The sequence below is a fragment of the Myxocyprinus asiaticus genome, chromosome 10, assembly GCF_019703515.2.
Source record: "Myxocyprinus asiaticus isolate MX2 ecotype Aquarium Trade chromosome 10, UBuf_Myxa_2, whole genome shotgun sequence".
NCBI classification, from domain to species: domain Eukaryota; kingdom Metazoa; phylum Chordata; class Actinopteri; order Cypriniformes; family Catostomidae; genus Myxocyprinus; species Myxocyprinus asiaticus.
The window spans coordinates 13,706,981-13,730,619 of NC_059353.1; the positions used below are offsets into that span (position 1 = coordinate 13,706,981).

General features: G+C 36.1%; 2 protein-coding genes across 3 annotated transcripts; one reads left to right on the plus strand and one right to left on the minus strand.

The window, feature by feature from the left end:
• Positions 1-197: 197 nt before the first annotated feature.
• Positions 198-10,222, plus strand: LOC127446780 (Na(+)/H(+) exchange regulatory cofactor NHE-RF3-like). Its single transcript, XM_051707984.1, has 9 exons — positions 198-240; positions 2,721-2,931; positions 3,286-3,514; positions 3,636-3,772; positions 4,776-4,971; positions 5,948-6,144; positions 6,428-6,679; positions 8,887-9,231; positions 9,688-10,222. Exons 2-9 carry the CDS (start codon positions 2,725-2,727, stop codon positions 9,739-9,741), a joined length of 1,617 nt encoding a protein of 538 aa, XP_051563944.1. The 5' UTR covers positions 198-240; positions 2,721-2,724; the 3' UTR covers positions 9,742-10,222.
• A 157-nt stretch (positions 10,223-10,379) lies between these two features.
• On the minus strand, positions 10,380-19,744 carry LOC127446783 (Golgi pH regulator). Of its 2 annotated transcripts, none has more exons than XM_051707991.1 (14): positions 19,668-19,744; positions 18,884-18,943; positions 18,693-18,796; positions 18,506-18,612; positions 18,247-18,348; positions 17,471-17,591; positions 17,285-17,365; positions 16,124-16,233; positions 15,333-15,421; positions 13,922-14,014; positions 13,721-13,816; positions 11,921-12,010; positions 11,723-11,788; positions 10,380-11,336 (listed from the first exon to the last, which is right to left on the minus strand). In XM_051707991.1, the coding sequence occupies exons 2-14, from the start codon at positions 18,908-18,910 to the stop codon at positions 11,130-11,132; spliced, it is 1,293 nt and encodes a 430-aa protein (XP_051563951.1). In that variant the 5' UTR covers positions 18,911-18,943; positions 19,668-19,744; the 3' UTR covers positions 10,380-11,129. The 2 variants fall into 2 exon arrangements, with proteins under 2 accessions (XP_051563951.1, XP_051563950.1); XM_051707990.1 differs by having other exon boundaries at positions 19,536-19,738.
• Between the last annotated feature and the right edge of the window lie 3,895 nt (positions 19,745-23,639).

A 23,639-nucleotide genomic window follows, 5' to 3' on the forward strand; every position in this document is an offset into this window, starting at 1 on the left:
CTTAAAAATATAGGTTTGAATGTTTTTAGTGCCTTTTTTTCCAATTTGAAGTTCTTTAAGGTTACTCATAGCAACAGAGAATAAACCTCCAGCCACGAGACATGGTTAAATAACTCACCTTTTAGATCAACCTTTGGCCTGTCAAAGTCCTTCAAACATACTTACGCAGTGCTTGATAACACCTTAGCAGAAGCAGGCAGCTACCTCCTTTAGGCTGGGACATTGAGGAGACTGCAACTGGTGAGTGGCATCCACTTATCATAAAGATATAGTGTGGAAATATCACAGAATTTAAATGTTTATCTGCATAGACGTGCACCTTACTATCTGAAAAATGTATTCAGAATTATGTCATTTTAATGTCTTGTCAGAATAGAATAGAATAGAATCACTTTTAGAGGTAAGTAAAAGGTACAACAGCTGTCACTGGTTGTACCTCTACTTAAAAAAAGCGCAAACTCATTTTGGGTGCATACTGTAATGTAACTGTTCCCTAAGGACCCCTTGTATACCTTTAAAGGAAAATGTATATGTTTTGTTCCTCAAGGAACAAAAAGGTTTACATTTTTGTCTCCTTAAGGGTACAAAAATGCAAAACAAGGGTACCACCCCAGTGACAGCTTTGTACCTTAAATGGTACTTTTTTCTGAGAGTATTTACAATCATGTAGTTGGACCCACCCATGCTAAATTTGTCTAGGGCCCCTGATCCTTCAAAAGTTTTACAGTCAAGGAAGAAATTTGTTTGTGCAGCCTCCTTGCCAGCTTGAGTGAAATTCTTGTTTTCAAATAGCTTGTAAATAAATAAGTGAGGAACTTCGTGCAAGTAACATTAATTATTAAGCTAGTTTTAGCCATAGTCTAATGATGTGAAAACATTACCAGCCCATAGAGCAGTTCATGGACCACTCAAGTGTGAGAAGTGTACTTGAGCTCTAAGCTGATGTGTGGGGTATTGTGTAATTGATATGGCATCTATGGTGCTTGAATTTACTACTAGATGCTTGCACATATTGGTTAAACATTTATCAAAATGAACCAAGGCTGTATGCAATCTTTTTAAATGCCTGAATGCATGCTGGAAGCCTCTTTTTTTGTTGTTGTTTTGTCAGGATTGGTTGATATTTGCAATTACAGAGAAAGGGTACAAACATTTTAGAACAAAACATTCTTTGAAATAAACACATGGTGCCACTTTGTTAACAATTAACAATTGTGGAGAGCTCTACCTCTCTCTTTCTTCTTTTGTTAATTTTTTTTTTTTTTTAAAAACCTAAAGTGGCTTAGCTTGGCACATTCACCCTAACACAGGTTGGTGATTACATGCCCTTTGATAATTTTATATTACCCAAGTTATCTACACCATTTCAAGAACATTAGATTACACTATCATTACAACAGGGAAGGGTTCCCTTCAGTGTCTCATTAACACTGGCTTGCCTCCATCATTTTCTACTAAAATCTGTGATTTAACTTATAACATTTTGTAAGTATAACATAACTACATGTAGTAAGAAATGAAATCTGTTGCAACTCACTTTATTTGCACATACTGAATTGTTATTACCAATTTTATCATCACATGACTGGTATATGGATAGTTCACATGAAATACTTTTGGGAAGTCGACATGTCCCGATGTGTGACATGCTAAAAACTAATTTGAACAGCCTTTTGCCAATTCTTTCATATGCATGCAGTTGTTTTATGATCACAATAAAGTGTAAGCTCACACAAAAACAAAATGTATGTTATTATTTGTTTATGCTCATGTCTTTCCAAACCCATTATAACTTATTATAACTTGTAACATTATAATGTTTCCTCCGTGGAACACAAGAGGTGTAGTTTGGAAGAATGTTGATGCTCCTCTTTCAAGTGATTGGTGCAACCCGATCGCATGAAAATTTGTATATAATTTACGAGCTGGCTATTTCGTATGATCTCGCACGATGTTGTTCGCATAAACTCGTACGACTTCATCACGTGCAAATTCCCGTATGTGTAATGCGGATGTAAGCGCGAGTTCCGCGCACGAGGCGTTAAGGACATTCTTATTAATATTATGCCCTTACCCAAACCCCTTATCTAAACTTTACCAATTAGTAGAGTGTGTAAACATGATAGGAAGCTGTTGTGTGTGACAGAAGCGAGTAATTGTCACGGATTAGATGTAAACAATGTCCAGCGACATCACTGGCTGTAGTAACAGTCGTAGGGATTCAAATGAGTGCAGTCGCACGATATCATACGAATTAGCCAAATTTAGAAGGTCGTACGAATCCTGATGATTTCGCTGTGAGAGTGTGTTGGATTGGTGACTGAGGCTGTAGTTCAGAACATTCTGCCTAACATCTCTTTTGTGTTCCATTGAAGAAAGAAAGTCAAACTGTTTGGGATGATATGAGGGTAAGTAAATAATGACAGAATTTTCATTTTTGGGTGAACTGTCCCTGTAGTTTAAACATGAATTAGTGAAGACCAAAAAACAGCTCCAAAAATACACACTTTTCACTTCATACATTTTAACCAAAATCTTTATGATTGGAAAAAAAAAAATAAATAAATAAAAAAATTAATTGACATGTGAACTACCTATGTTAATGAAGTGTGCTCACTGCATCTGCGATAAGATAACATCAGATGTCCCAAGAGCATATTATCACATGGTTGTATGAAGGTGGCACTAACAATGGACAATTTATGGATGCTTTTCAACAGAAAAATGGCTGCTTCAAAACCACGTATCATTACACTATCCAAGCGTGAGGGACAAAGCTTTGGCTTCTACCTAAGAGTGGAGCATGGGGAGGAGGGTCACCTGATTCGAGCCCTGGAGATGGGTGGCCCCGCTGAACTGGCTGGTTTGAAGGATGGAGACCGCATCATCAGAGTCAATGGAACATTCGTGGACAATATGGAGCACAGCCAGGTTTGACGGATTTGGCTTTTGGCCATTTGTCTTTTTTCCCTCGTATCCCAGCTTTATATGCAGAGATAACTACAGCATAAGTAAGCCATACAAAGGTTGATTCCCCCAAAAACTGTCCCGACCAGTTTGATAAATAGCAATATTGTCCCAACCAATCTTCTTGTGTTCTGTTTGGGGAAACCTGATTAAAAACATTACCTTTGAATGCCAATATTGTTTAATGACTTTAGTGGCGAAGAAATTACACACTTTAGCATCAACATACGTTCCATAATTTGGGGTAATGAAAGGAAAAGAAAGTTTTATCCACAAAGCCAGGTTGTAAAGTTTGCACTCATCTTTTTCCTGGGTCAGGTTGCAGATATGGTGAGAAAAAGTGGGGTGACCGTCACATTCCATGTCCTTGGAGAGAAGCCATATAAGCAGGCCAAAGAAAACGGTGTGAACCTTGCCGAGCCTCAGTCTCCCACTGGTCAGAGCCAACCCACCATGAATGGAGTGTCTGCACCAGCCCCTAAACCCAAGCTTTGTTTTCTGGAAAAATCCAGCAGTGGGTTTGGTTTTTCCCTAAAATCCACCAAAGGTAACCAAAGGTTCACTCTTCTTCTTCTCTACTGGGTAAATGAACAAATATCTTGCTAATTATGTGAAATATGAGAATGGTACTAACAGTAATTATTTGATCTAATTTTATTGACTGTCAGGTGTTCATGGCACATTCATGATAGATGTGGAATCTAGAGGAGTGGCTAATCAGGCAGGTGTGAAGCAAGGTGATCGTGTGGTGGAGATAAACGGTGAAAATGTTGAGAGTGCTACACATGATCAGATTGTGCAAAAGGTAAGTGAAAGCTTTAATTTGTACAGCTTCATCATATTTATACAGTTTAATGGCACCAACTACATCTTATATTCTATTTTTTATTTTTATTTTATTTACCCTACATTTGAGTCAGAAATTAACCAGGGCTCAGGACAAAAATGCCACAGAGAGTGACTAAAATGACCCAGATATTTAAAGGTGCTCTAAGTAATTTTTTCCTCATCAAAAAAATTTTAAATCCTAAAGACATGAATTGTAATTTTGCAATATATGTAGGAAATCATGACCACTCACATTAAAATGGAGACTCCAGTCATATCAGTAACCTTATAAAAGCTGTTTTATTCTACATGGAGAGGGTCCGCACATGGGGGCTGCCATGTTAGAATCACATGACCAGCCGAATACTACTCGCTTAATCTCAGTATCTGTCCTGTTATTTGACACTTTCACTCACTGATTAAAGTCATCATGGCTGACTGTGAATACTACATTTCTTCAATGGTATCCTCAACTTAAAACTATTGATTATAAATTATGCTGCATCCAAGCCACTAGGTGTCAGTGTAAGTCTAAGATGACACAAAGATAAAAGTTACTGAGTGCACCTTTAAAATGTGGGAGCAACAGATGCCCTCATAATGAATTGCTCTCGTGTTTTTTATTTTTGTTTTTCTTTTGTTTTGTTTTTTAAGTGTTTTCTTACACTGGATGCATTTCACAATATTATTTTCTATTAATTATATTATTATTATTTAATTGTCATTTTAAATAATTCCTGTTTACTGTGTTATGATTCCCTGTGCATTATTACATTCTTTGAATTCAATATTGATTTTATATCACATACCATAAGGCCCTATTTTAACTGATTCAAGTATTTGACATAAATGAATAAAACTAAATGTGTTTTATGTGTTTAAAGGTTTAAAAAAAAAATACTTATAAAAACCAATTCAATCTTACAGTGCCCTTGGGGGGCAATTAATTATAATAACTAACACCTATCTCTCTTTGGTAGGTGAAAGCAGCAGGAAACAGTGTAATTCTTCTGCTGGTGGAGGAGGACACTGACAAATATTTTAAGCACAAAAGCATTCGACCAGTGGTGGGTCTTGCAACAGTTAGGTACCTCCCACATAAGCCACGCATAGCAGACATGGTCAAGAGAGCAGATGGTTATGGCTTTATTCTTAAGGCAGACCCTAAACTTGCAGGTGAGTGATTACCATACTGTTGCCTAAAGTCAACATGAAATCAAAATGGACCCTATTTACTTTCTTAATAGATGTTCTAATTGTGCATGATTCATGTGTGCACATTATTCCAAGGAAAACAATTATGTCTTCATAAACCTTTGTCAAAATGTAATAATTTGCTCCACCTCTTACACAACTTTGCAACACTTATCCTCCAACCATCATCCAAAGTGACTTACAGTACACTAATTGCAAGGACAACTCCCTGGAGCAACCTGAGGTTAAATGCACTGCACACAGACATTATCCCAAGGGAAATAGAGCAGGATTGTCATTTCCTGGGTCCTGAATATTTGGTGTTGACAGCCCAGAGTCCAGTGACCATTGGTTCTGCCTAGTTTATTGTTTATCTGTCTATTGCATGGTGGTGCCTTGCAACTGAGCATACTAAAGTTTATCACAGTGTAAGGGCAATGTGTGTTCATGTCTAACTGATAATCGACAATGTGATAATCTTTTACAGAGGAATTTTATTGACACTGTAAAATAATATGCAGAGGTTATCTGTGTACTGAAATGGCTCTATGATAATTTAATTAAAAATCTATGATTAGCATTTGAATATATACACAATATTTAGTTTAACATTTTTTAAGAAACTGTATATAATTTTAAATATATAAACTGATTCTTAAGAAATATTTTTATATAGTTTGATATTTATATAATTTATTTTAAGAAAATATTTTTTAATATTTATGTAATTACATATTGAAAATGTTGCAAGGAATTAAAAAAATACATTAAAATAAAATAATATATCAAATAACTGCATATACAAATAAAAACAATAATAAAAACACTTTATGACATGAAAAATTAAAAATTATTGCATACTAAAAAATAAAATAAATAAAAGCACTTTCTAAAACAAACTCAGAGGTAACTGACACTGCAGCAAGGTCTGTTATGTAACAGATATTTAATGCCTTAGGCCATTACATTGGAGAAATTGACAAAGGAAGCCCTGCGGAGCGAGCAGGACTCAAGGATATGGACCGACTTGTGGCTGTGAATGGAGAGGGAATTGAAAACTGCACACATGAGCAGGTGGTGGACAAAATAAGTAAACAAGGCAACAAGTGCTGCCTCCTGGTGTTGGATGCTGAAACAGACAAAATGTACAAATTGGTGAGTCCCTTACATACAGTAAGATTGCTGTAACACTTTAGAAACACAGCAACAAATATTTAATATAAAACTTTCCACTGATAATCAAGGGCATAATGGGGACAGTTCATGAATCACATTTTTTTTTTTTCGTTTAAAAGCAGCTTGCCATTAAGTGTGATGATACACCATTCCCTACCATATAGTTACTACACAACTAAACTACTGAACTTTTTTCAGGGAAAATATGATTAGAAACTCTAAATAGAGATGCAGATAAGCTTTACTGTATTGTATTGTATAGGGTGGTGCTTCTCCACTTCTGTACTGGGAGGAAATGAGATCATCCGTGCCCAGCCATCCTGAGCCTGAACATGAAGCCAGACCTGCCCCAACACCAGCCCCAGCTGTGCCCACACCTGTCCCAGCAGTACCCGCACCTGCCCCAGCAGATGTAGACCACAAACCCAAACTATGCAGACTGGAGAAGACTGTAGCTGGATTTGGTTTCCATCTCAATGGCATCCAGGGAGTGTCCGGACAGTACATCAAAGAGGTGGGACCTGAGAAATAATGTCTTTAAAATACTACTAGGCATACGCTGACATTTATAGAAAGCTGTGCTTGTCTAGATCTGTCTGTAGGTTCAGCATTTGATGTTAAAGAGATAGTTCACAAATGTAAATGAAAATTATGTCATCATTTACTCACCCTCATGTTGTTCCAAACCACTCTTTTCCATATTATGAAAGTAAATGGGGACTGGACCAGTCAAACTCCAAAATGACAATAAAAGGACAATAAAAGGATCATAATAGTAGTCCATATGGCATGTGCGCTATATTCCAAGTCTTCTGAAGCCATATGATATTTAATTTGAAAGCTCTGCTGCAGATTTTCAGTGAACAAAGACTTCAGGGTTTCCAACTTTGGATACCAGGCTAGAGTGAGATTTTGATGTCATGGCCAGGGTCGCATTGATGAACAGGCAAATCGTTGTTCAAGCCCAGGGAGCCCCGTGCCCGTGGACATATAGTCCCTGGACATATAGTGCATGTACTTGATACTAGTAGGCCTTCTATCTTTAATTTCTAACACCAAAACAAGACCTCATCCAACCCTACAAGGCAAATAATGTTTTTGTTTTTGTTTTGTTTTTTTGGGGCTCACTTCACCAATTTACCTACCATTCACAATTTTAAAACACCAATACACTATGGCACAGCCAGGGTTTTTCTTGGGTCCAAAATTGTCTTCAGTGGTGGCTGAGGTACCAAGCTCACCCACAAGTTCAATGTAGGTTGGTTACATAATTGCAATTAATTACAAAATAACAGAATTACTAAACTGTATTTCATGTTTACTCTGGAAAAACATTTTGAATTTTCCACTTTTTTTAAAAAATTTTTACTTCAAAATGCCATAGGAAATCAAACTAAATTAAGTTAATTTAAATAAGACCTTATTTTTATAGGCCTAATTATAATATTCTGATGATATACCTATAGTATGAGTGGGCCACTTTACTTTGCTGGGACTGACTTTAATTAATAAAGTTATATCTTGAAATATCTAAAGGTAAACAGGGCCAGTTTGTTAAATAGGGGAAAACTGTCTATAATTAGTCCAAAATTGATGGAGGTCCAGATTTTAAACCACTTAATTCTACAATTTGTACTTGCCCTTATGAATGTTTAGCCTTTTATAGTTCTTCCACTCTTTAATTGCCATTGGTAGCCTAATAATTGGGCCAAAACCACAATGGATGGCTCCTCATCATGACTTTAGTTAAGTCAATGTAGCTAGTCTTTCTAAAAAATAAATGAACTTGTATTTGTTATGGAAAATCCAAATAGCCTAAACACATGTACATACTTAAAATAATATAAAAATGAAGTTAAACGGATTCCTCCTAATAGATTTAATATGAAACAATAGCTTTTCTGTCACTGTCTTTCTACAGTGACAGAAATACATTTTAGTAAGAGTGATGATGTGCGTTTTAAAAAGCCTTATTGATGTTGATGCATGGTGTTTTCTCCTCTTTATCTTATGAGTGCTGTATATAATGTCGGAGCTATCTAACAGTTTGAGATGTTTTACTTCTTCCCCAACTATTTAAATTAGATGATTCTCTGTAGAATTCCTATTAAGTGCATTGCTTTTGTGGTGTCCGCACGCTGAGATATCGAATGCCTGTTGAGTCATGCACTTTGCCTTACTTCAAAGCTCTGTTTATGCTGTCTCTTGGGCATGCTGATGTGCATTGCGGTGGTAAATTTGCTTCGGCGGCCCGAAAATTCAAGTCTCGTGCTGATGGAAAAATCCAAATGGAAGATTTGTTGCTACGTTTTATTTATTTTACATGGAATTACATTTTCTTGTTATTTGCCGTGAGATTTACTTGGGTAGAGTGAGAGCGTGAGACCGAGCCTGAAAGCGTGTGTCTGATGCCAAATGCGTGAGAGTTGGCAACCCTGCTTCAGTTTTGGTTCCTCACACAAAGCTTTCAAATTGCTTAAAAAAAGATGTGAAATATAGCAAACAAGTCATATGGACTATGGCTTTTTTTGGAGCTTGATTGCCATATTTCCTTTTCACTTTCATCACATGGAAAAGAGCAGCCAGCGCTCCTGCACTATATGCTGAAAATATAGCAAGATGTGGCACAATGTTCGAAGGAATCCATCTAGTGCAAAAATACTTTCAGTGTGACCCTGAACAATTTTTTGAGTGAACTGTTCCTTTAACGTTTTCTCTCAGGTGGTGAAAGGTGGAGCAGCGGACAGAGCCGGACTGGAGGATGATGACATTGTTGTGGAGGTGAATGGAGTGAACGTGGAAAACAGCACACACGAAGAGGTTGTGAACCTCATCCGTAAAAATGGGGACACGCTAGTCCTCCTAGTGGCTGGGAGGGCAGTCTACGAACATCTGAAATCACAAGGGATCGCCATCACCCCTCAACTGCTGAATAAAGAGCCTGCAGCTGATATCCCAGCACCAGCCCGCATACCAGATGAGGAGAGGAAAGAACAGCATAAAGACACAGGAAAAGACAATGAGACAGAAAGACCTGCCACTCCACCCCCTCAAACCCGTGCAAGGGTCAGTACTGCTGTTGGCTGAGCAGGAAGTACCTTTGAATGTGTCAAATGATAGAAAATTTTTCGTCAGTCTCAATACTCAGTGGGATTGCAATGAAATTTTTCCTGTGTTGACATACAGTTGATGCATACCTATTGAAACAGGAAGTTGGGGTAGGGTATATTAAAAAGCCAATAGCCTTTAGTTTATATCACAGCCATGAACATGATTGTCTACTTGCTATTGCTAGTCAGTGTCAGGTTGAATTGGGGGAGGAACATTCTCATTCAAGAGAGCTGGTCTGTTTTGCCAGAAGAGAAAGACTATACATTTTAACAGCAGTTATTTGCTAAAAGTTTACTTTTACTGCTACCATAAAGATGGTCTCACAGACATGGAATACAAGCTATAAGACTCCAACTTTATGGCTAAATCCAAAAAGAGATACTAACTCAAATTTGTATCTTTTCAATCTAGACTTCGTCATCATCATCTTCTTCATCATCTGAGAGCGAGGAAGAGAGACTCTGAGCCTATACTGAAAGATCCTGCCAATATTCTGATTTAGTGACAAGTTGACGCACTTACCAGATTACCGATTCTATTAAGAAGAGGGAAAATAACCTTTGAACAAGAGACTCTTTTCAAGGGAGTTTTGATTCAAGAATACAGATGCATTTTCAATCTCTTTTTACAGCTAAGAAAATAATGGTGATCTGGAACTGTTTATTAAGATGATTTCTGTGCTGTTCTGCTTTCATCGGTGTCTACAACAACAAATATTTAACCTTGCTTTATTACAAAAACAGAGGGTGCTGCCTACAGACCTCTGTCAAACTTATGCTGTTGTAATTCAAATGAAACAACAGGCACTTTCAATTCTTATACAATTCTTGATGTATTCTGTTTTATTCTACATGATGGTTTTGTCATTTTTTGGTTGACTATTCCTATTGAATAAAACCTCTTTATTTGGTGAAAGCCACAAGGGCAACACCAAATCTGTCTACAATCTGTGTGTAAACCATTTTTCATCATTTAAGGAAACAGTGGAAATGCTTCAAAAGCCTTTTAACTGAATTCCGAGCCTCCCTTTTTAACATATGTAAATTCCAAACAGTAGTACTGGCACAGTCACGGCCCCTTTAGTAATGAAATGCACTCATCAGTTTAACATGGAAAACAATTTATTGCATTTACCGCAATAGCCCAAAAATATATTAAATAGCCTTTACCAATAACCTTACAATTTTTTTTTTGTTGTGACATGATTTCAGTAGACAATTTTATGGCTCTCACTCACTCAATACAGTGTGAATCAATACACTCAATATGTGAATCATTACAATTCTTTCAAATCAGAAATGGGCAATACATGGAATGATGGTAACGTTTAACAGGCTGGAGAGAAAAACAAGAGTCCAAAAGGTCAGACTAACATCTTTTCTAGAAGTTAAAACATGTATAACTGTCGGAGATTTCATAGTAGGATAACATTAGGATTAGTTGATTCTCCTTTCATGGTAAATGTACAGTAGATCCGAGCTGTTTGTACTCAAAGTTAACACTGATAATAATGTTTATATCAAACACAAATGTATGGATAATACAGATATTAGCACAGCCTGGTTTAGGATTCATGCTCATTCATTCCATAAAAAAAGACACTTAGAGAAAAATTACACCCACATTGTATACCATGTTGTCCCCTCCATTAACCAAACAAGACAGAAACTCAGCAACACTGCCTTTGAACCAAAACTCAAATAAACAGTGTCTAGGCCCCTCCTGATTCAGGAAATATAAAGCCAATGATACTCATTGCAGGGTGGAGGCATAAAAGTCTTCTTAAAAGGACAGACAAATGAAAGAGACACTTCAGTTCCTGGCATCTCTCTTTGATGAGGTCACTTGTGAGGTCACAAGGTCATGTGCTTCTCAGGTGCCTGTTTATGGGCCAGGTAGAGGAAGAGGATGCTGGAGAGAGCACTGACCAAGAAGATCACATCAAACCAGCGATGGTAGAAGTTAAACTGGAGTTCTCCAAGTACCTCAGTCACTATGGTGCGGTACTCCAAAGGCATGCTCATCCGCATAAGGAGCACAGAGGAGACAAAATACATTCCCTATACGAGACAGAAGAGAGACATGTCACACCATTTTGTTTGCAATAAGGATTTGCAATATTATTCATTAAATATTTATGCCAGTATTAAACAGTTCTCCATCTTTTCTACAGTACATAAAATGTTTTGATGCCTGATTTCAATTGTAATTTCAGCACATGATTTCTATTAATGTGAATGGTATTTTTGGTTTAAAGACATGCAGATGTATAGATGAATAATACTGGCCCAAAAAATAATGGTTTTCGGCCATAACGTAAAAATCTTTATCAGCAAACTTTCTATTTTGCCACATTGCTGGCTGATAGAAGTCTTAAATGATCAAAAAGTAATTCTTCTAAAATAGTGCAGTTTTTGTCTATTGTCTATTTTATACTGTGTCTCACCATGATCTGAGCCAAGACGAGCACAATGACATTGGAGGACTTGTTGCTGGAAATGGCATAGAAAAACTGTAAACAAAACAGAGAGATTAGCCAAAACTGCATATTTTTGTGCTTTAAATGTCATCAATGGTTCTCAGAAACAGTGATAAAACTGAATGAGGAAAAGCTGTTTGTCACTCAATGTTCATCCCTCATTACCTTGGTGAGTGTGATTAAAAGGCCTCGTATGGACGTGACTATGATGATTCCCACCAGGATAAAGGAAATGTGCTGAGACCAGAACTTTACCTGTGGTGAAACAGAGGTTTAAAGAACTTCTGCACATGAATTAAGAGGCTTTATCCATTAGAAAGGGATGAGCAGCATTTGCTCTTATCAGAAAAGAGTGAGAAAGAGAGGTCGGACACAGATTACATGTTTAAGAGGCTGAATCATTACCTCCTCATGGGGAAAGATTAAACCGTCATTAAGAGAACTGTGCTGACTTAGGATTTAACAGGCTGGGGAACAATTAACCACTAACAAAAGCAGTCATGAGTATAAAGTCTATTGGGATGGATACAACAACAACTGTGTGTTTGTGTGCTTATGAGAGATCAGAAGTGAGGTAGTATGTACACAGAACCAGAAAATATAAACATTTAAAAATAACTACTTGTTTCAAATGTATAATTTTAAATAATCAAACAAATAAGCATATGGTATCTGTAATAATACAGCACTGCAAAATGATCCAAATACATTCTTACATACTGGCCAATAGGGGGCAGAACAGGACAAGCAGGGAAAGGTCCTCAGAAGTTTAAAGGGATAGTTCACCAAAAAATTTAAATACTCTCATCATTTACTCACCCTCATGCCATCCTAGATGTGTATGACTTTCTTTCTTCTGCAGAACACATATGAAGATTTTCAGAAGAATATCTCAGCTCTGTAGGTCCATACAATGCAAGTGAATGGTGATCATGCATTTGAAGCGGTGTAATAAATGTCTTCTGAAATGATCCGATTGGTTTTAATATGAGAATAGACCAAAATGTAACTCTTTTTCACTTTACATCTTGACAGCAGTCTCCTTGGCAATCATGATTTCAATTACGATTACACTTCCTATAGCACCATCAAGCGCTATGCGAATGAGTCAAGCACTAGGAAGTGTAATTGAGCTTGAAATAGTGATCATGACTACAGACTGCAATGACAAGATGTACAGTAAAAAAGGAGTTATATTTTGGTCTGTTCTTACCCAAAATCAACTGGATTACTTCAGAAGACATGGATTAAACCACTGGAGTCTTTATGCTGCGTTTGTGTGCTTTTTGGCGCTTCAAAGGCCTGATCACCATTCACTTGCATCGTATGGACCTACAGAGCTGAAATATTCTTCTTAAAATCTTTGTTGGTGTTCAGCAGCACAAATAAAATCATACACATCTCAGATGGCATGAGGAAGAGTAAATGATGAGAGAATTCTCATTTTTGGGAATGAGTTCAAAATGTACGATTCAATACTGAACAGGATTGTGAATTGAATTTCAATTGAGGTTTTCAAACAGAATGCGGAATTGTAATTGTAATTTGAATTTAAGAAACTAGAATGAAAATGGAGTGAAATTCAAAGAAATTCATAAAACTGCTATAAGTGCACGTTATCATACAAAATTTATTTAGGCCTACATAACTGAAGTGCTGTATAGCAAATTATTATTATTATTAATTTTTATGAATTCATTAATTGTTTTGAATTTGATAGTACTGAACTCAGATCACTTGAGAAAAATGTATACTACACATAATTAGTCAAAAGTAATGATGCAATTATTTTTGTTTTTAATCGCAAAATTAGTGGACTGAAATTCCCGTTTTGTGTAAAGTTGAGAAAAAGAAGAAAAAAGAATAAATCAGGCCCCAAGTCCAGCTGGGATGCTCAAAGGAGATGTTTAACTAGCTGAGATATATAAAAAATCTATAGAAGTAATTTAAGTCTGTAGCACGTACATCAAACTGAATTCCGAGATAGTTGACAGTGATCTCAATTCCTCTCGTCACTGGGTCAGTCTTCCCTACACGGTCGAAGACAATGTTTATAGTGGCCTAAGTGGAATACATTACATAATACCATTGATTAAGACACATTCTTTAAAAACTTTCTAAAACATATCTAAAAATCAGCAAAAAAATAAAAATAAAAAATCTTACCATGAATATTTTCCACACACAGTAGATGGAGAAGAAGTACCCTAAAAAGTTGAAGTATTTTCCTTGAAATGTTTTTGAGTATTCTATCCGTTCCTTGGAACAAAGAGACATCATTAGTGTAATGTTTATTTACATAAAGAGTTCCTAAACCTTTTGACCAATGAATTTCCATTAATGTCCCAGTCATTCATGATTACATATGAAATACTTCTGATGAAATATTGACTTTTTAAGAATTTGGTTATTTCCTTGATGTTTCAAAGCCTGGAAATAAAAAAAAATTACCTCATATTTCCATGACTGTGGGAACCCTGATATAGACATAAGTCTCAGGCAGATGACTGTTAAACTCATTATATTTCAGTACAGTGATGGGCAGTAGCTTTGCAACAAATAGCGAAGCTATTATCTTAACTACATTTCTGAGTAGCGAGATGGTAGCTTTGCTAGTTTTTAAATCAAGTAGCTTTTCAGTAGCGAAGCTATATTTTTGACAAAGTAGCAGCGTAGTGTTGATAAAAGCTACACCGCTACATCATGCCTTGTACCTGGTGTTTATTATCGCCAGTTCTGAATCAAAACTAAAGATGTCCGATCACAAATGGATCGCTCATCTGAGTCGGTTCTTTACAATTAATTGGTCACACGTGATAGGAAAGCGGTCTGAATCGGTTCATGATTCAATTTGAATGACTCAGAAAGCTTGTGCTCACACTGCTGAATCATTTGGTGCACACTCTCACTTGTCAACAAGCTCATGGAATATTTTATAACACGGCAAATAAAGATAACGCTGGCTGCAGTGGATCTACAATCAATCAATGGAAACCAAACCTGGTTTGGCCTCTTATCAAAAGCTTCCAGTACATAGAGAAATACAACAGCAAGACACAGAATTACAGGATAAGATGAATAGTATACTGTATGTATGAAGAGTTTTTATACAGGAATGTGCAAATTAAATTGTTTAAATGGGTATGGGTTTGTAGAGGTTGTAGTATAAATATGAAAAATAAAATGTAAAATTTTTGATTTTACATGTTGAAAACATGGGTTTGTAGATGTAGCAATGTCTAAATATGAATTTATATGTTTTTACATGTACATGCGTATTACACCTATTGTATACTTGTATGATGTATTGCACTATACTGTACCATGGCTTTGAAAAACGTCATGTGAATACATCTTTTAGATGCTTTGTCTATTACAGTATGCTCTGTGCATCTGCGGTTGAAAAAAAATGAAGTAGTGTACAAAAGTACTTTTGCCGTGTAGCTTGTAGTGTAACTTGCTATTTTTTCTGAAGTGTAGATTTTAGCTTAGCTTAACAAATTTTTCTGTTGAGTTGTTGGTAGCTTAGCTAGCTACATTTTTTTAGTAGCTTGCCCAACACCGTTTCAGTATATACCTTTGTGGCCTGCAGGTCCACAGTCTCCAGGAAGAGCTGTCTACTGAGCTCCTCCAGACCATCTACTTCCTGCTGGATCTGAGACAGGTCTGCAGTGCCAGAGTTAAGAAACATGTCACAAATTTTAAGCCAGTACTTTAACCTTTCTACTTAACATGCACGTGTTCACACATCCACTCATTAGTTACTTACCATTAAGCTAATGATTTTTAACCCAACTTAAAGGAATATTCCAGGTTCAATACAAGTTAAGCTCAATCGACAGTATTTGTGGCATAATGCTAATTACCACAAAAAATAATTTCGACTTGTCCCTCCTTTTATTTAAAAAAAAAAAAAGCAAAAATCGTGATTTTATCACTATTTTTATCCTACTGTTTATGTCTTGTGACTTTACTTTTAAAACAGTAAGTAAGTATTTTAACATTTACTGACTGGTCACCATTCACTTCCATTGTACGTGCATCACTGGAACCCAGATTTTTGCTTTTTTTTTTTTTTTTAAGAAAAGGAGGGATGAGTACAAATTTATTTTGTGGTGATCAATATTATGCCACAAATGCTGTTGATTGAGCTTAACTTGTATTGAACCTGGAATATTCCTTTATTTCTTATGACAGTCTTCCGGAAGCAATCAGGGGTTAAGCGCCTTGCTCAGACATTTAAGATTCAGTGGTGATGAAATGTGATCTCAGTAACTCTCCAGTTCCTGTGTCACTCATAATTGGAATCGAAGAGGTCTTGTATAACAAGCTTAGGGCCTGTACTATTAAACGGGTCATTAAGGATACTCTCACTTCCTGATGGTGATGAGGTCACACTCTTGATCATTCCCCAAAAACCTGTCTGTTTATTCTGCTCCTCTCCACGCTGGTACATCTGCCTTCTTGTCATAGCAATCCTAGAAAAGAGATATTTAAAAACCCTTTTGAGTTTTATGCCAATCCTTTGGCGTGACTCTGACATTTTCTTCACAGAGACTACCAGTGTTGAAAAAACTTCTGAAGAAATATGAAAAAAAAAAATAATAATAATTTAAAAAATAATTATATATGTATTATTATGATAAACCCTTAGAATAAAACAAACTTATAATTTTTTATTTAGGTAAATACTGTTTTCTTAAATATAGATGGTCGAAGAGGAAACCACATTTAGTACAGCTCAAATCTGAATGTTCAATGTACTGAAACATTAGAGGCTATACAGAACTCCATAGCAAAGAAGACTCTACAGCTTTCAATCAATTTCCAACTTAATTTCAGGTAAGTTTAATTTTATAGCCTTTGGTGTAAAAAGTTGTTTAAATTTAGAAATTGCATCTTTATACCTCTATGTACAGTGGCTCCAAAGGTACTTGGACACTTAAAAGTAAGAATATCTTTGCATTGTATAACAAAATACCAAAGCATGTGGCATGGGATCTGCAAACAAATTGTGCTAGAGATTTTCTCAAAAAGAAGTCACTTTTCTGAGCCATTTTTTTATGACTGATTTTTAGTGGATGTATGAAGTCAGTTCAAATTCACATAGGTGTCTTAGCAGTGTAGCCACAGGTGTAGTTCATCACATTAACTATGGACGTATTCCTTAGTTGTGTTTTCTTTATTTAATGTTTTTATTTTAAACGCTATTTGGTGTTTAGCATTTCAAGACTAACAAACCTCTTTTGTGACATGTTTTGCTAAAAGTGTGCTTATGCTATCTTTCTTTTAAAAAAATGCCACTTAGTTTGATATATAATATTTATATTTGGAATTTGGGAGAAATGTTGTCAGTACTTTATAGAATAAAACAAACATTTTCATTTTACTCAAACACTAAATAGTAAATCCAGAGGAACTGATCATTTTGCAGTGGTCTCTTAATTGTTTCCAGAGCGGTATATTAAATATACAACATTGAAACGGGAATGCAGCAATGTTTGACATACTCTCGGATCCCTCTCTTACCTTTTCTTTTTACTGACAATCATGTCCATTGTTTGGAGTAGCCTTCTCTCCAGAGCCAGTATATCACTGTCTGTCACATTTCTGTAGAAAAACAAACAAACAAAGAAATATCTAGTATTTTACAAATACTTATAAAATATGCACACTCGATTATGTGTTATTTTATGTGTCTGAGAATCCAGTTACCTTAGGAAATAGGACATGTACGTATAAGGGCAGTTTACAGCACCAAAGCCAGACAGGAGAGCCATTAGTGTGACTCCAATGACCCCCACACGACTGATCAACTGCTCTATGGACAGAATGCCTGAGGACACAAGAAAGAGATGCTCATCTACATATTCGTCTCCAAGATCTAAGTGTAGCCAGTAGCCAGGTATTAAAAATGCACACTTGAAGTCTACATAAAAATCATAAAAAATACAATTATTTACTTTTAACGCACATTCCTGGTCTAATGCATTAATCATCAGTGCACTTTATTCCATTGAAAAAAAAAATTATTGTGATCTTAATCTTTTATTAAAATGAAATAACTTGCTCTGCCTCTGAAACAACATTTTTGGCTGATGCCACAAATCCCTCTTATTTTTCAAGGCCTACCCTTCAACCACCTGGCTCCATTCTGGTATGTAATGGCCACTTTTCACCATTCAACCAATTCCCAGTGGATAAAATATAGGCCAATCCTACACTTTTTTCTCTAGTTGAACATTACATTTACATTAATGCATTTGGCAGACACTTTTATCTAAGGCAACTTACAATGCATTCAATGTTCACATTTTATCAGTTTCTGTGATCCATGGGAGTCGAACCCATGATCTTGGCATTGCTAAAGCCATGCTCTACCAGTTGAGCTACATGAATATCCTGTTTCACTCTGATATAACAGCATATTTCAGAAGTAAAAAGAGTTGCGAACAGCGTTTCATGTTGATAAAATCAGTGCTGTTTCCTACCATGTTTTGGATTAAGTATAGGGAAAGGATCGCCCAGTTTCCAGAAGAAATACATGAATGTGAACCAGACCACACATGAAAAAAGCAACCTTTGTCTATGCACTGTAAAAGAAAAGAGAAAGATGGTGAATGGGAGGTGAATGCAATGCACAATCAAACACTGAGCAAATGTAATTAACAAATACATAAGCTAAATAATAAATAATAAATAATATACAACATTTTTAAAGAGCTAGAGACGGAGAAACAAGCTACTTACACAAACGTATATTACTGACCACAAAGTAGCCAATGTAGAAAGGCACCACAAATATTAGAACCAGTAATATTACATACAAATTCAGCTTCCAATGGAAATACCTGGAACTGTAGAGAGACAAACAACATGTGACTCATCTATCGTGACCTATCAATGATGAATTCATCACAAAGTAAACAGTACTTACGTGCTGCTTAATGCACCGAGGATCTCAAAGATTATGAGCTCAAACATAGTGCAGGAAAAGGCAAAAGTGACAGAGAACACCACCTGCACAACATACTGTCGAACCTGATGAGGAACACAGACATATCACTTGTAGGAGTGATGTTCAATGGCTATAAATGTAACAAGACAAAACTCTCATGTATGATATACCTCATAATCTTTAAACAACTGCCGCATGAAAAAGAGCCACCCAAACCCAAAAAACAGCACCTATGTACAGAAAAGAATGACATGTTAGGTACAAGGTTACAAGGCTGATTATGTACAGTGTTAACATCATTAAAGACCTTCAGCAAAGCACGCAACTAAACTTGAGGAACACAAAAAAGCTTCAAAACTACTGAGAAAAAAAAATGCTGATCAGATTTGTGGATTTGGAATAGAAAAAGAAAAAGCTTATGCAATTATTAGTATGTAAGGGGAAGCTCCATATATATATATATATATATATATATATATATATATATATATATTCGATTTTGTTTTTTTTGTTTTTTCATTTTATAAATGATTTTTAACAATACTGTACTGTTTTGTGAAAATTCAAAAGCAAAAAGACCAGTAACATTATTAGTAAGATATTGCTTGATAAGTGGCATATTTTCCCTCTTCATGTTTTGTTTAATTATAATCTTGCACTTTTGTTTACTCATTTTATTATTTGCTAAATTTAAACCATGGAAAATTGGTTACATGCTGTTAATTGAAAATAATGAATGTATCATTTCTCTTAGTGTTGTTCGTGTTAATTAAAATGCATATAACAAACAAGAGATTAAATGTTTACGGCTTGAGCACTCACTTGAGAAGTGAACATAATCACTGAATCAACGAAGAAAGACATGTCGTAGCGTGTAGTTTAGGGTTCTTATACACAAAATAATAAATGCGATTTCATTGTATTAAACATGCAGAATACAGTTATCTAACTCACAGGAGCAAATGTTAAACAGCTCTTAATAAGAACTGCACGACTGAGCTGTCAAGCTGATGACGTTCATGGAAAGAGACAGAGAGCTTTTCCGGCGCACAGTAATGTCATCATCAACTGTTTCATAAGTCCACCACAAGAGAGCGATATCACCACAAAAAAAGCACCAATGTCTAAACACTGCTACGAAAGGTGTAATTTGTTTATTAATAATCTCCTGGTTGCATCAAAAAGTCGATAATAATAATCATCATCATCAATAATGTATAAATAATCAAAGACAATGCAAGTAGTTAAAGATAAATAATAATAATTTTAAAAGAATGTAACATTTATAATGTAATAACAATAATAATAAAACAATTATGTAGCTTTAACTACTTATATTATCGTTTATTATTTATATATAATTCTCTCATCATTTACTCACCCTCATACCACATGTGTAAGACTTTCTTTCTTCTGCAGAACACAAACGAAGCATTTTGGAAGAATATCTCAACTCTGTTGGTCCTTAAAATGCAAGTGAATTGTGATCAGACCTTTGGAGCTCCAAAAATCACATAAAGGAAACATAAAAGTAATCCATATGACTCCAGTGGTTAAATCCATGTCTTCAGAAGCTAAATGATAGGTGTGGGTAAGAAACAGATCAACATTTAAGTCCTTTTTTACTCTAAATATCCACTTTCACTTTCAGATGTGAAAGTAAAGTGTTGGTGTTTTTCACCAACACCTGTTATATCGCTTCTGAAGATATCTGATCACCATTCACTTGCATTGGATCAACAGAGCTAAAATATTCTCCTAAAAATCTTAATTTTTGTTCAGCAGAAGAAAGAAAGTCATACACATCTGGGATGGCATGAGAGAATTTTCTTGTGAACAATCCCATTAAAAGAGAGAGAGAGAGAGAGAGAGAGAGAAAGAGAGAGAGAGAGACAGAGAGAGAGAGCAATGGGTTGTGATTGAGTGTGTTTCATTATTAAGGATATAAAGTCTCATCGGACTGAAGTGACATATGGAGCAGAGAACATGGGATCTGGGCTGAATCACATCTTGTGAGTGCTGTCACCACACATCAGTCCCAATGGCATATAGTCTTAAGATGACTACACTACATTTAGCCTGTGGGGCATTTTCAAAACATACAGGTGCATCTCAATAAATTAGAATGTCATGGAAAAGTTCATTTATTTCAGTAATTCAACTCAAATTGTGAAACTCGTGTATTAAATAAATTCAATGCACACAGACTGAAGTAGTTTAAGTCTTTGGTTCTTTTAATTGTGATGATTTTGGCTCACATTTAACAAAAACCCACCAATTCACTATCTCAAAAAATTAGAATACATCATAAGACCAATAAAAAAAAAACATTTTTAGTGAATTGTTGGCCTTCTGGAAAGTATGTTCATTTACTGTATATGTACTCAATACTTGGTAGGGGCTCCTTTTGCTTTAATTACTGCCTCAATTCGGCGTGGCATGGAGGTGATCAGTTTGTGGCACTGCTGAGGTGGTATGGAAGCCCAGGTTTCTTTGACAGCGGGCTTCAGCTCATCTGCATTTTTTGGTCTCTTGTTTCTCATTTTCCTCTTGACAATACCCCATAGATTTTCTATGGGGTTCAGGTCTGGTGAGTTTGCTGGCCAGTCAAGCACACCAACACCATGGTCATTTAACCAACTTTTGGTGCTTTTGGCAGTGTGGGCAGGTGCCAAATCCTGCTGGAAAATGAAATCAGCATCTTTAAAAAGCTGGTCAGCAGAAGGAAGCATGAAGTGCTCCAAAATTACTTGGTAAACGGGTGCAGTGACTTTGGTTTTCAAAAAACACAATGGACCAACACCAGCAGATGACATTGCACCCCAAATCATCACAGACTGTGGAAACTTAACACTGGACTTCAAGCAACTTGGGCTATGAGCTTCTCCACCCTTCCTCCAGACTCTAGGACCTTGGTTTCCAAATGAAATACAAAACTTGCTCTCATCTGAAAAGAGGACTTTGGAACACTGGGCAACAGTCCAGTTCTTCTTCTCCTTAGCCCAGGTAAGACGCCTCTGACGTTGTCTGTGGTTCAGGAGTGGCTTAACAAGAGGAATACGACAACTGTAGCCAAATTCCTTGACACGTCTGTGTGTGGTGGCTCTTGATGCCTTGACCCCAGCCTCAGTCCATTCCTTGTGAAGTTCACCCAAATTCTTGAATCGATTTTGCTTGACAATCATAAGGCTGCGGTTCTCTCGATTGGTTGTGCATCTTTTTCTTCCACACTTTTTCCTTCCACTCAACTTTCTGTTAACATGCTTGGATACAGCACTCTGTGAACAGCCAGCTTCTTTGGCAATGAATGTTTATGGCTTACCCTCCTTGTGAAGGCTGTCAATGATTGTCTTCTGGACAACTGTCAGATCAGCAGTCTTCCCCATGATTGTGTAGCCTAGTGAACCAAACTGAGAGACCATTTTGAAGGCTCAGGAAACCTTTGCAGGTGTTTTGATTTGATTAGCTGATTGGCATGTCACCATATTCTAATTTTTTGAGATAGTGAATTGGTGGGTTTTTGTTAAATGTGAGCCAAAATCATCACAATTAAAAGAACCAAAGACTTAAACTACTTCAGTCTGTGTGCACTGAATTTATTTAATACACGAGTTTCACAATTTGAGTTGAATTACTGAAATAAATGAACTTTTCCACGACATTCTAATTTATTGAGATGCACCTGTACATCTAAAAACTGGAGCAGCATAATTTACCACAAATATAATTTATTGTTCCCTTTCCTTGGTAACTAGTTACACGTTAAAATCCAATTAAAATTACTTACTTTGGGTACTAAAATTATTTTGAGATTTTAATGGGCTTTTGCCTTTATTTGACACAGGACAGTGGAGGCGAAAATAATTCAAGCCTGTATGCCCATGAGCACATCAGCTATTTGTTCAGCTGTGAGCACTACACACCGAGGTAAAGCTCTGCCTTTAGTGGTACATTTAGATATTAAAAACAAAAAAACAAAGTTACATACAGTAATATGGTATTTTTTAAAGTAATGAATTTCACCCATTGGAGAGAAATGTTTCTTTAATGCAAGTCCCTTACCAGAATTTCAATATAAATTAAATCATTCATATATTTGAAGAATTCAAATTCTTCCAAGACCAAATTATCTGAACTATGCTGTTCACATTAACTGTATAACTCTTACTGTATATCAAAAGTTGTCTCATGTGTGTCTTCTTTAATTTCTCCTATAAGGAATTTTAGGAGAAACATCTGAGACAGCCGATGCTTGACTAAAACATATTTGAGATCCCCAGTATGTCTTTCATTCTTTCAGTAAGTCTTAAATTTGAAGGAGTGACCTCTGATAAATACAAGTATCCTCTGGGCAATGTTTGACTTTAAGGACTTTATTGTTTACTTTTTATTGTTTACAGTACTGCTTGATAAACCATTTTGTTACTATGTTTGGTTGCCACTTAATGTCCAATGTAAAATCTGTGTCCTAAACCAAAAAAAAAAAAAAAAAAAAAACTGAGAATCACCGCTTTATCACATCTCATCAGGATTTTCTCACTATTGCTCTCCCTTTACTACAGTTCATTCAAAAGCTAAACTCAAGACCTCTCACATAATATGCTTGACTTCATAACAGTCCTAAAGTGTTCTTTGACAGCGCTGAAGTGTGAATTGAAACAGATGCTCATGTGTCCCACAGCACTGTATGCAGACAATTGGAGTTGACAGAGTTTTCTAATCCATTAGCTGATTTATTTATATTTGAGTCTAGGATTTGGGGTTGCTATGTGGGGAAGCACCCACCATGGAGACTATGAAGGCTGTAAGTGATAAAGTGTTTCTGATTATCTTTTGGGACTCTTGGGAAGGCCACATCCTGTGTGAGAGAGTTTAGGAAGCACACACTCCTTCAGGCTACTTTCAGCTCCCAGCATTTATCTTCAA

Bases quoted from the DNA above. Each gene is read 5' to 3' on its own strand.
- LOC127446780 (XM_051707984.1), top strand. From the start codon at position 2,725: ATGGCTGCTTCAAAACCACGTATCATTACACTATCCAAGCGTGAGGGA. The intron at 3,515-3,635 runs GTAACCAAAGGT...ATTGACTGTCAG, and splicing joins TTCCCTAAAATCCACCAAAG to GTGTTCATGGCACATTCATG. The intron at 6,680-8,886 runs GTGGGACCTGAG...GTTTTCTCTCAG, and splicing joins CCGGACAGTACATCAAAGAG to GTGGTGAAAGGTGGAGCAGC.
- LOC127446783 (XM_051707990.1), bottom strand. From the start codon at position 19,577: ATGTCTTTCTTCGTTGATTCAGTGATTATGTTCACTTCTCAA. The intron at 16,234-17,284 runs GTAAGAGAGGGA...TCTCTTTTCTAG, and splicing joins ATTGTCAGTAAAAAGAAAAG to GATTGCTATGACAAGAAGGC. The intron at 12,011-13,720 runs GTACGTGCTACA...GTTTCACCACAG, and splicing joins ATCTCGGAATTCAGTTTGAT to GTAAAGTTCTGGTCTCAGCA.